At 37.1% G+C, this 13378-nt stretch overlaps 1 protein-coding gene across 1 annotated transcript in view; it reads left to right on the top strand.

Moving 5' to 3' along the window:
• Nucleotides 1-363: 363 nt before the first annotated feature.
• The window catches only part of ZW10 (zw10 kinetochore protein), a 45333-nt gene continuing 32318 nt past the window's right edge, over nt 364-13378 (top strand). The window contains exons 1-7 of the mRNA XM_023737008.1: nt 364-533; nt 2356-2490; nt 5757-5858; nt 6055-6132; nt 6286-6445; nt 8217-8369; nt 8791-9029. Coding sequence (XP_023592776.1) covers nt 429-533; nt 2356-2490; nt 5757-5858; nt 6055-6132; nt 6286-6445; nt 8217-8369; nt 8791-9029 — 972 coding nt within the window. The 5' untranslated portion in view covers nt 364-428. The remainder of the gene's footprint in view (nt 534-2355; nt 2491-5756; nt 5859-6054; nt 6133-6285; nt 6446-8216; nt 8370-8790; nt 9030-13378) is intronic.

The raw sequence follows: 13378 nt of genomic DNA, 5'->3' as shown, positions 1-13378 counted from the left end.
GCTCAATGAGTCAATGAATATTTAAGAAAAAAAATTGAGACGGACTCAGTGGGTCTTCCAGCTAGATAATTTCATAGGGAAGCATTCTGAAGTTGAGAAAGGTTCAGTTAGGACTGTTTATTAGATAAAAATATTTATTTTCTTCCAGTGAGAAACGGGCGGGAATCCGCAAGCTATTTGAAAACTGCCGAGTTGTAAAACGCGTCTCCGCACAGTTTGCAACTACGGGACACCGTGGAAATCTCACACTAGGATTCCCGCGGGGCCTGCTGGGAGTTGTAGTGCGGTTCTCTCCTTCCGTGCGGCGAGACCGGGACCCGCGAGACTCCGTTTCCCGGCAGGCCGCGCGCCAAGGCCGCCGGCGGGACTGGAGCTGCCGCGCTGGCGAGTAGACAGCGACCCTGACAAGGTTGGTACTGGTTGTGGCAATGGCCTCGTTCGTGACGGAAGTTCTGGCACATTCGGGGAGGCTGGAGAAGGAGGATCTGGGGACTCGGATCAGCCGCCTGACCCGGCAAGTGGAGGAGATCAAGGTGAGGGCGGGGCAGTTAGTCGGCTAACTAGAAAAAGACTCCGGGTGTGTGTGTGAGTGGGCTGGAGAGAGGAAGGGGAGGGTGGCGAGGGCAGACAGCGTGTGGGTACCACCGGAGTCGGGCCTGTTGGAAAGATTCAGGTGTAAGGTCGAGTGGGGAGAATGAGGAGAGGGAGAGCTGAGGAGTGTGAGTATTGAGGACGGAGATTGGAACGAGTGGCCAAACTGCGGTTGGGGACTGCGAGGGGGAAGAGGTGTGGAAGAGGTGGTGGCTGGAGGAGTGTTGTGGAGGAATGGAGTAGGGGGAGGAGGAATACTGACGTAACCAGCAGAGCAGGGGAGGTGGGACCGGAAGGACTGAGGTGTGTAGGGATTATCTCCTGCACCCACTCCTCTTCTCTGTTTGTACTATTTGTTGAATATAATAACTCTGGGAGGATTGTGCCATCCTCCTCGTGGACATTTTTGTTATTAAAACCTGTAAATATGTTTATTAAACTCTCTTCTCCATCCCCAAGCCCTTTAGACTATGCCGAGTGTTACAAAAATGTGAATGGCACTTAGTGGACCCTGCTGCCTTGAATTAATACAAAAAAAGTTCATATAGCCACGCATAGCTTCACTTTGTACTAATATTGATACCTTGTCAAAGATGCCCACATTTTTGTTGCTTTGGTTTAAAATTATGCATACCCACATAAATCTGGATTGTAGGGAGCAAGTTTGGGACCATACCATAACGGCACAGGATTTAGCTCTAACTAACAAATCTTTTTGGTTTCCTAAATTTTAAGTATTCATGTAACGGGCATCTTTTCTTTAACATGGCTTTAGGATTTTTCACCACTTTTTTAATATGGTGGAAAGATGACGCTCCAGGCTCCTTAAATGTTCTGGACCTAATTTACCTTTTTTTCCACTAGTTTCCCTTACCAACCTGAATCTTTAGCCAATTGAGAATTACTTTCTATGCTCCAAACAGTCCCACTTTTTTTCTACCTCCCAGATTTTACTTATATGGTGCTCCTTTGCCTAGATTGCCATTTCTCCATTTTTACCTGTTGTATTTCTACCCATTTTTCAAGTTCCATCTCAAATGTAGTCTCCTGCATGAAAAAAACTCCCATTTTCCCTCAGGCAGAGACTGATGTCTTTCTCAGTTGTGCTACTGAAGAACTTTGTAACTCTTTCAGCCCTGTATTCTGGTTACTTAAGAGTATATAGTATCTTTCCTACCTAAAAGGAATTTTTTGTGGGCAAGCATAGTTTTATTCTTGTTTCTTCCAAAACACTGAATGCATAGTAAGTATTCAGTAATTTATTCATTAAATTAATCTGAATTAAAGGAGATGATGAAACTCAAATCAACTTACCCTTTTAAGAATAGGCCTTAAAATTTTGTAGGTAAGAAGATAGAAATTAATAAATTGATCGAGGGATACAGACTATGAATTTAATTTGTCCGTTTACTTTCTTTTTAATTAGGTACATGATTAACATTGATGGCTACAATCTGAGCTGACGTAGTTAAATATGAGAACTTCTGGCTCCAGTGCTGTGTTTTTTTTTAGTATTTGTATAACTCTTGGTCACTGTTGGGGCTTGACAATTATGTCTTCTTGCACCCTCATAATATATTATGGGACCCTTAAGCGTGGGAGAAATGTGTTTTTCAAAGAAGCCCAGTGACTGGGAGGGAAAAGTAAATGGGTACGAGTAACTGGCAAAAAGGCTCCAAAATGAAAGATGCCATATTATGGAGGACAAGCTAGCTATTTTTAACAGGGCTCCCTACTCATCTCATTTTCTGTCTTATATTTTAGGGTGAAGTGTGCAGTATGATCAGCAAGAAGTACAGTGAATTCCTGCCTAGTATGCAAAGTGCACAGGACCTGGTTACCCAGGTGGATAAGCTGTCTGATGACATTGACCAGCTGAAATCCAGGATAGAGAGCGAGGTAAGAGTAGTTTGTTATATTGGGTAGGTTTATAGGGAGGCAGTTCAGCTTCCTGACTCCTTAGACAACTCAGTTCTGTTTAACTTTTCAAGACTCACTTTCCTTATTGGTAAATGTAAGAGGTTGGACTAAGTGACTTTAGGGTGACTTCCAACTTTAAAATAGAAATATTTCCCAAACTACAGTTTAAACAGCTTTTTTTTTTTTTTTTAATATTTTATTGTACTTCAGGTGAAGGCTTACAGAACAGATAGTTTCTCATGTAACAGTAACACACATGCTGTTTTATGACATTGGTTAACAACCCCACAACATTTTAACTCTCTAAATTCTCAACTTTTTTTTTTTTTTTTGGTGAAAATACACATAGCCAAAGATACGCCATTTCAAACATTTTTTTTACATACACATTTAAGTGACATTGACTACGCTCTTCTAATTGTGCTGTTATTCTCACTTAAGATGAAGGCTTACAGGACAAAATAGTCTCCCATTTAACAGATACTACAAATGTTGCCCTATAACAATGGTTAACAATCTCACAACACATCAACAATATCCTTACTCTACTTTGTGTTCCCTATCATCAGCTTCCTACTCCCCTTCTGCCTTCTGGGCCTTGTCACTGGACTCCTGTACCTCGTTACTCTCATGGTTTTACTGGGCTGTCCACTTGCAGGCTGAACAGTGAACCTCGAAGGTAACTTCACCACTGAGCTAAAAGGGTGTCTGGGGGCCATACTCTCGGGGTTTCTCCAGTCTCCTTTAGGCCAGTAAATCTGGTCTTTTTTTGTGAATTAGAATTATGCTCCACATCCTTCTCCAGCTCTGTCCAGAACCCTCTATTGTGATCCTGGTCAGAGCAGTCAGTAAACAGCTTTTTTAATGGTAGAATTTCTTTTAGCTATAATAATAATAATGTCTTGTATTTGATTAGCACTTTATAAATTTTTAAAAAATAATCTCAGGATTATATTATTTTCATAACAAAAACAGTGGAAGCTTAGAATTAGATCATTTGGCCTTTTATCTCCTCAGAGTGTGAAATGCCTGCATCTCTTAATAGCCACCATTTTCTTATATCTGCCTGTGGCCTTGACACATTCAAGCCTCAGCCCAGTCTTCTTTTTTCTTCTTTGACTGTCTTCTGGAAAACTGGCTTGGGTGGCCCACCACAAGCACTCCACTTCCTGTCATCAAGCCAGTTTCCCTAGGCAAACCGAGACTCATTGCCCTTCTTGTACCGTATCACTTTGTGTGGATAGTGCTTGCTTTACTTTTTATGGAAAGTCTAGCAGGTTTTAAAACTGTTTAGCATGTTTGCAGAAGCACTATCATCACAAAAATAAGGAAGCCAGTCTGGAAGTAGAAATATCCATTTTATAGTTTTAAAAACATTTTCACATATATTATCTCACTAGGATTTTTCTCCTTTAGTTTTCTTTTAGGAAGAAGAGGCAGTTGAAAGACTGCAAGCCGATATCAGAGGTTTAAACAAATTCCAATCTTAGGTGTCCTTTACGTCTATTTCTGTATTATTACTCAGGACTCATTGATATCCAAAATGATGATGTTGAGGTATTCTCAAGGTCCTTCCTACCAAGAAAAGGCATCAAGTCTGTTCTCTATGTGAGTTATTAAAGAAGGAAAATGCACAGATGTGTTTTTCAAAAGTTTTCTGTAAAACTTGAATCACAAGTAAGGAAACTACTAGTTACCTAGAAAATTCATTTGACAACCCGTTCACCAGTCACCCTGATTAGAGATTTTAATAAAAATCAACCTATTACTCTCCGGAACCCTGGTGGCATAGTGGTTAAGAGCTTGGCTGTTAACCAAAAGATTGGCAGTTCGAATCCACCAGGTGCTCCTTGGAAGCCTTATGGGGCAGTTCTGTTCTGTCCTGTAGGGTCGCTATGAGTCGGAATCAACTTGACAGCAGTGGGTTTGGTTTTTGGAGCCCTGCTGGTGCAGTGGTTAAGAGCTTGACTACTAACCAAAAGGTCAGCAGTTCAAATCCACCAGCTGCTCCTTGGAAACCTTATGGGACAGTTCTGCTCTGTCCTGTAGGGTCATTATGAGTTGCAATCAACTTGATGGCAACGGGTTTGGTGTTTTTTTTTTTTTTTAATTACTCTATAACCCTCGCACAGTTCAAGTAATATTCCCAGAGTGTATTTGTACTTAGCTGATTGTTTGGTCAATGAGTCAACAATGCAATCTTAGACTGTAGTATTAGAAATGAAGTATCTGAAAGAAGAAAAGTAATGAGCTCCCTGTAGCTTATGCTGGCCGGGTGATAGCTGGTGAAATTTATTCAGTTCTGGTTGTTGTGTTTTGAGAGACGGCTGGTCCAGATGAGAAAATCCAGGCCTGACCATTGTACCATCTGAAGAACAGTGAAAGAAACTGACGGTCTTTAGCCTTGAAAATTAACATCTTCAAGATTTGAAGACCTGTCATATGGGTGAAAGATTTCATATTTATGGCTCAAGAGAAATTAATTTTAATAGGTGGATGTTATAAGGAGGTTTAATTAGACATTTGGTATATTTTTTGAGCACTTCCAAAGGCTATATACTGTGGTAGTTGCTGAATAGGACACGTATTTTTATTTCAAAGTGTGACTCTCATGACTGATGTAGATGAGTAAAATAGAGTGATACAACACTAAATAAGAGTAATCCAGTTGGAGAGAGGAGATGTAGCTAAGGATGGCTTCCTGTAGGAAATAATATCCAAACCAAGACCTGAAATAATTGGTAATTAGGTAAAAGGGAAAGGTAAGTGTTTTAGGGGACAGTGTTGCAGAGGCATGGAGGTAATTGAGGGATGTCACTTTCAGGGATCTGCAAGTATTCCATGTGGGACACGATGGGAAGTGGGTTCTGATTCAACACAAAAAATAACTTTCTAATAGAACTATCCAACAGTAGAATGAATTATCAGTTGGCAATGGGGATATCCTTCTAGTAATCCAGGTGGATGAGCTCGCTAATAAAAGATAACTACTTACATTTAGAATGGATAGTGACACAGGGACAGTATATTGGTGGGTATGTGTATTCCTGCATAGGATAAGGTTTTGGACTAGGTAGACCTCTCAGGTCTCTTCCTACTGCATTCTTTGATTTTTATTTCTCAGCCAGCATTTGAATTTCAGTCTGTATTATATTGAGTTAATAATATTCATTGATCAGCTGAAAATGTTTTATTTTATAGGTATGGTATAGTTTAAAAGTACTTGTTTTTGATATGTGAATTAGGTCCGCCGAGATCTTCATGTATCAACTGCTGAATTTACAGAATTGAAGCAACAGTTGGAAAGAGACTCAGTAGTTCTAAGTTTGCTTAAACAGCTACAAGAGGTCAGTAAACTCAACTCAAACTTTAGTGTTTTGGTTACGAGGAAGTTATTTTTTCAGTTGGTGCCATTATTCAGTGGGTATCCCCTGACTATATGGTGTTTTCTTCATATTTTAAATACAAACAAACAGAAAGACAGACTTGAAATAATAGGATGTGTAAAGTAAAATACCTAACAACTTATACTTAACTTTTCAGTTTTCTACTGCTATCGAAGAATATAATTGTGCATTAGCAGAGAAGAAGTATGTCACTGCTGCTCAGCGTCTGGAAGAGGTACTAAACGCTTTCTCCAAAGTATGAGTAATTAGTAGTGTTCTTGTTTTTAGTAAATTTTGTGTCCCGTATATTCCTTATCATTATACAGATATGTTTGAATTGCCCTGAGTCCAGATGGAGTGTTTAACGATGGTTCCATTTCACTACCAGGCACAGAAATGTTTGAAGTTATTAAAATCCAGAAGATGCTTTGATTTGAAAATGTTGAAGTCTCTCAGCATGGAGCTCACAATACAGAAACAGAACATACTTTATCACCTTGGAGAAGAGTGGCAGAAGCTGATTGTATGGAAGTTCCCACCATCAAAAGGTGCTGCTCCCCGGACTCTCTGTTAGCCCAAAACTAAAACCATTCCTGAAGCCAACTCTTCAGACAAAGATTAGACTGGACTGTAAGATATAAAATGATACTCGTGAAGAATGTGCTTCTTAGCTCAAGTAGATACATGAGTCTAAATGGGCAGCTCCTGTCTGGAGGCGAGATGGGAAGGCAGAAAGGGACAGGAGCTGGTTGAATGGACACGGAAAAGCCGGGGTGGAAAGGAGGAGTGTGCTGTCACAGTATGGGGAGTGCAACTAGGGTCACATAGCAGTGTGTGTATAAAGTTTTGTATGAGAAACTAACTTGAACTGTAAACTTTCATTTAAAGCACAATTTGAAAAAGTGCTGCTGACCTCAGGTGGATGCTTTGCTTAATCTGCCTGAACCAGTTTGGCCTCTGAATATATTCTAAATATTGTATACTGGCAGATGAGAAGGTTTCATTCATTAATCTCCCAGGTCTGTATTGAGTTATCACATTAAGCAACATGCTTTGTTATGATCAACTCATCTGAGTCCCCAGAATGTCCTCACTGTACTTCCCTTGTGTCCCTCTTTCTGTCCCCTTTCCTAGGAAAGTGAGGAAAGATGATTGGGTGGGTGGGGTCCATGTGGTGAGGGTGTGGTAGAGGAGGTGGTAGCAGTTTAAGACCATGCTCAGTTTCTTCTGCATTGTAGGGTGTACCCGTTCCCAACAGCCCAAATCCCAATGTTTATCTTGGCTAGAAAAGTTCAAGAAGCTATTTAGCCATTCTTTCTCCTATTGAGGAAAGAAGGCAGGCACAGAAATACTTGAAGTTACTAGAATCCAGAAAATGATTTAATGTAAACATGTTGATTTTTTTTACAACCTAATTTACATGGAATCTCTGAAAGCCCAATGTCAGTGTGCCTGTGGGTAGAGGAGGGATTTGGCCTAATTTTTTTCAGTCTTTGGGGAAAAAATAGTGATAAAATCCTGGGATAAGGGGTGCATTACAAGGTGAAGAAATAAGATTACTCTGGCCTTGACTTTGATGCTCCTTGGCTCTCAGCCCCTCTGCCCATCGCTGGGTGTGAGCCCCCTTTGATGTCTTGGTTGCACTTAGAGTGAAACCTCGGAGAGTATATGTAAAGGAATGCATTAACCTTGGTATATTTTCTAACGTTGAATCTTAAAATTTTGCCTATTTCAGGGGAAATCTCACAGTCTTCCCCATGTTCCACTTCCTATATCCACTTTGGCCTCCAAATACGTTATGTATGTATGTGTATATGTGTATCAGGTATTCTGAAGGATGTAATCTAGAAAAGTTTAGATTCTATCCCAAGCAGACTTTAAAATTAAGAGAAGATGGCAGATGTGTTGAATTCTTTGTTACAACACACCATACCTGTAAATTTGTTTGGAAGGCTATTCTCATTACTTGGTAAAAAAAGAACATAGAAGAGGAGATCTTAAGTGAAACCAAGCCTCGCTTTTCATTCCTTGCCTCCATTCTGTCATTGAGTACACATTTAATAAGCATTTATTGTGGGCACATCATCTTGCTTTTGCACTTAGTTTGATTCTTTGAACATACCAAAAAAAAAAGTCATTACCTGTTTTAAAGTGATGCCAAGGACATGTATGTCATCATTAATATTTGGTTGCATTAGAAGTATATTGTAATAAAATTATATGTTTAGGAATCTCAGTAGAGAATGAGCTCTTACAAGTAGAAGTGGGCACATCTTATATTGCTGAGATAGCTGATACTCCCCACCTCCTTTTTCTTAGATACCAACAGCTTGGAATCTTGCCTACAGACGGAACTTCATTTATGTTCTGAACAGTCCCATAAAGAAGAGAAGACCCCTGTGCCACCCATCAGTTCTGTTTTCTTGGCATTTTCTATTCTTGGGGAGCTACACACAAAGCTTAAATCATTTGGTAAGGCATACTACTTGTTTCATTTACACAAAGTCTCAGAAGGCCCATTGTTAAAGGGATGACAAAACAGATTCTATTCTCTGGAGAGTAACACTGATACATCATAGGGTTGGGTCTCATGATTCATCAAGTGAAATTGTCATAAATATTGCCCTTTTTAGGGCTTGGATCCTTTCTTGTCTTCCTTTCCTTACTAGTTGCTGCTATTTATTTTATTTCTTTTTTGAATTATTTAAATAAAAATCTGTAAACAATCTGGGAAGCTTCGTTGGGAAAACCTGAAGTGCTTAGTGGTTGGTTTGTAATGTCATGGTATGTGTATTTTTGTTGTTAGGCCCTAAGATCCAATTTTTTTTTTACATGCTTATTTTTTAGAAGTTTCTTCTCGTGATTTTTGATGAGTGTTCATATTATTTTTCAGGTAAGATGCTGCTGAAGTATATCCTTAGGCCTCTGGCATCTTGTCCATCCCTTTATGCTGTGATAGAAAGCCAGCCGAACATAGTTATCTTTCGTTTTGAATCTGTGATGACTGACTTGGAACATCCGTCACCATCTGAAGTTTTTGCAAAGATCAGACTGGTTCTGGAAGTGCTCCAGAAACACCTGCTAGGTATGTGTCCCCAAGGCAGTGTTTTTATATTTTGGAAGAGTAAATATTGTTTTTAAAAGTAAATATTAAAGAAGATAAAAATGCCCATGATTTGAGTGAATGGGGATTTTGTTGTTATGTGCTGTTGAGTCGATTCCAACTCAGGGTGAGTAAATTTATGCCGTGGGAGAAAAATTGTTACCTCCTGATTTCTTGCTCTACTTTGCTTTTCTTCTCTGCTCCATATTGACAAGTAAGATCATCAGTGGTGCTCTGGATTCTTTACTTGTGATATTATTTTAGTTGAATTCTAGGATGCACTTATCTCACTGGACTTTTAGTAATACCATATTTTGAGACTCTTTAATTATTGGAGAATCAGAAATAAACCAAGTGTGGTTTTACATATTCATTGGGACAATACCCGTTTACCTGATATAAACAAACTAGGTTTAATATAGGAAATAAATTATATTCAACTCAGCCTACTAGTTAGATATTTATATATTCATACTTGAAATGGCCAGTTTCTGTCTATGTTGCTTGAATCATTTTGTTTTGGTTGTCATACATTTCTTCTAATGTTTCATTTTAATACCGTTGTTTATTTTAGTCTACCTGAGTTACCTTTTTTTTGCTTTTCTCAGTTGTCTGCTTGAATAGTTAGACTAAGCATTGTTGCTGTGGAGAAGATAAAAAAGAAATGCTGCTGTTGTTTGTATGTATTTCTGGCAGGCATATGCTGTTTATTTATATATAAATAATTTATATGTAAATGCAAGGAATTCTTTCTAGTTTTGACAGGAGCAGAGAAGAAAAAATCTTAAGACTTACATAAAGTGTAGAAATTCAAGATAGTTTTTCTAGTTTCCAGATGCTTCACTTAGGAAGAAATGCATTTTTATTTTGATGAGTAGAAACAAAGTTGTGAACACAATGTCCAAGGATTAGAAGGAATCAAAGAGATAACTCAGTCCAAACATCTCTCTAATACTCGAATCTTCTCTGTAATGTTCCTGTCAATTGGTCATATAGCCAACCTGAGCACCTTTAGTGAGAGGGAACTTGTTCATTTTTGAGGCATTCCATCCTATCTCTTGGCAACTCCGAACAGTAGGAAGGTTTTTTTTGTTGTTGTTTACTTTTAAAAAATTGTATCCCCTATCTGTACTGAATTACCAAAATGTCCATTTTGCAAGTTAGGGCAGTTTTAAAAGTATCTTCAAAATATATTACCCTGTGATCGCCACTTATTGATGTTAGTTCTACTTTGTGGAGCCATGTAGAACAATTGTAATTCCTGTTACACACGATGGACTTTCAGATTCTTTGTAGTAGCTTATTATTTCTCCTAAATTTTATCATCAATAGCCTTATACGTCCTTAGGGTTTTTTTTTTTTGGTATGGCATAATTTTGAGTTCCCTTTATCTTCATTGCTCTCTTTCATTGCTCTCTTGTGAATATATTCCATTTTTTCTATATTTTTCTTACAGTATGTTGTATTCTGCTGTATTTTAGGTATAGTCTGAACCAATTCAGAATAGTATGGGAGCATTCGTGCCCTCATTCTAAGTTCTGTGCTTCTATTAGTATAGTTTACAGTTAACTCATTTAGCTTAACGTACATGAAAATCCTGTGTCATACTCAGTGCAAACTGCTGCTCTCCAAAGTTATACTTAATTTTTTTGGAACTGAAATTAATCTTTATTAAATATACTATCCTTTCTACTTCATATTGCATGCATAATTAGTAACCACGTCTTAATATTTTAGTGTAAGTCAGTGATGATACTGTTACCTAGGATAAGGTCAAAGTCAGAAGGTGTTCTGGGACATTCCAGTTGAAACATCTTTCCAGTTTCACATTGGTCTGTTGATCAGTACTCAACTTATTATTTTATTTGTAGTTTTCTTAGTACCTAGGATATAATACATTCAAAGCAGAAAACAGCTCAGTTAGTGTAGCTGGGTACTTTTCTAATCTCTTTCATCCTTTTTAAAGGATGAAAAAAACTTATTTTCGTTAAAATCAGTTATACATCAGGAATACCCACTATCACTGTTATTCTTTGACATTGCTTTTTGGGGTTATGACTGATGCAATAAAAAGAGAAAAATAAAATAAATACGGATATTAAAGGGAAGAAATGCTCTTCCTTTGCAGTGATATAATTGTGTACCTAGAAAACCAAAAGACTCTTCTAAAATTTTTATAATTAATAAGATAATTTACTAAGTTGTCTAGATACAATATAAATATACAAAAATTGATAACTTCACCCTAAACTAGCAATAATCAATTATAAATTAAAATATAAAAATATTTTTAATGGCAACTGAATCTATAAAATACTCAAAACTAAATGTAACAACTTTCACCAAAAGCACAATAAAATATTTAAAGAAAGAAAACAAACGAAATGTAGTAAGAAAGGAGAGGGCATATGTGAAGAAAACAATAAAACATATTGAGGGCATAAAGTAAGGCCTGAATAAAAGGGAGGCTGTCCTGGATTAGAATTCAGTTTCATAAAATTGTCAGGTCATTCCAAAATAATAGTTAATATATTTCCAGTCACATTCCCAATATATGTATTTTTTAAACTGGACAAAATTTAGCTCACATAAAATTTATGAGGATTGATAAGAAAGATTTGAAAACACTAGTGGGGGGATTTTATAATTAAAACTGTATGCTCTTGGCACAAGAAGATCAGTGGAATAAAAGAGTCCAGAAGTAGAGCCAAGTATAAATGAGAACTTATTGTTTGATAACAGTCACATTTCAGTGTAGTTTATTTAATAATGGTACTAGCAAAATTGGCTGTCTCTATGGAATAAAACAAAGTTAGATTCCTGCTTCATACTTCATACACAGACAAATTCCGGATGAATTAAAGCCCCCTAAATATAAAAAAAGCAACAAAATAAAAATATTAGAAGAAAATTTTGGAGATGATTTGAATAGTCTCAGGAAGCTCAGAATTCCTAAAGGAAAAGACTGACAAATTTGACTGCATGTAAATGTTAAGTTTTATATGGTAAACAATACCATAAACAAAGTCAAAAGACATGTAGTGTACTGGGAGGAAATAATTGCAGTAAAGTGAAAGACAAGAGTTAATGTAATAATATTTCTTTCAAAGAAAAAGAGAACATAATAGGAAGATGGGTAAAGAATATCACCATGCAATTCATGGAAGAATAAGTGCAAATTGTTAATAAACATATAAAAATATGTGTTGCTTTACTAGGGAAGTGGAAATTACACCATCAAGATAGAACTTTTGACCGTTAGGATTGTCAAAATTAAAAGATCTATCATTTTTGGTGAGAAAGTAGAAAGGTAGCCTTCTACATTGCTTTGGTGAGCCTTTTGTTAGAAAGTAATCTGAAGATATGTAATAAAATCTAAAATGTGCATCCTTTTTACCCAGTTATCCTATTGAATGCTTTACAGAAGTAATGTCAACAGTATATATGTATGTATGGGTGAATAGTTTATGTACATACACACTGGACACAACCTGAAATATGCATCATTTGAGGAATGTTTGTGTAACTTAACAGTTCAGTTATATTATGGAATATTCTGTAGATATTAAAAAGAAATGAAATAGAGCTAGATGTATTGACACAAGGGATGGTCATGACCTATTTTTAAGTGATAAAAAAGTTAAGAGGAAGATCTATGACATGAGCCCATTTTTAGAAAAATGAAAGAAAGAAGCCCCTTATATGAATATGTATGTGTATATGTTATATGAATGTAAGAGAGGAAGAATCTAAACCAAACACTTAACGTTGGTCTCTTGAGCAAAGGGAGAGATGAGTTAGAGGCGAAAACTGGCTTTTTCTTTATAAACTTTAGTGGGTTTTGGGTTTGTCACAGCAAGCTTGTTTTGCTTCTGCCATGGATGATTTCCTAGAAAGTATAAATTACTAAAACTTCCTGTGAAGCAGAAATTCTGAACATAGATAATTGAGGAGTAAAGTTGAAAGGATGTTTGAAGATTTACCACTAAAACGGGTACCACTGAACATAGAAGGTTTACGGCTAAATTCTACTTTTCAAATTATAGATAGTTCTGTTTTGTTAATCAAGCTCTTTTAGTCTAGAAAAAGATCCTAACTAATTTTCTAAAAACTAGCATCACCTTAATACTAAAGCACAGTAATGATAGCATACATATGCAGAAAACACTAAAGAACAATTTTACCTATGGCTTATAAAATGCAAACATTTTAAACAGAATAGTAGTAACTTAAATATAACAATATCTTTAAGAAGACACATTATGACCTAGGGTTTATTCTAGGAGTGGAAAGATGGCTCAACAAAAGAAAACTATCAGACAGTTCATCATGTCAGCATATTAAAGCGGGAAACTAGTTCCATCATTACCTGTTGCCA

This window comes from Trichechus manatus, unplaced genomic scaffold (assembly GCF_000243295.1).
Source record: "Trichechus manatus latirostris isolate Lorelei unplaced genomic scaffold, TriManLat1.0 scaffold00094, whole genome shotgun sequence".
Lineage (NCBI taxonomy): Eukaryota > Metazoa > Chordata > Mammalia > Sirenia > Trichechidae > Trichechus > Trichechus manatus.
Note: the sequence above shows the minus strand (reverse complement) of the source record. Positions and strands in the feature narration are given on the sequence as shown.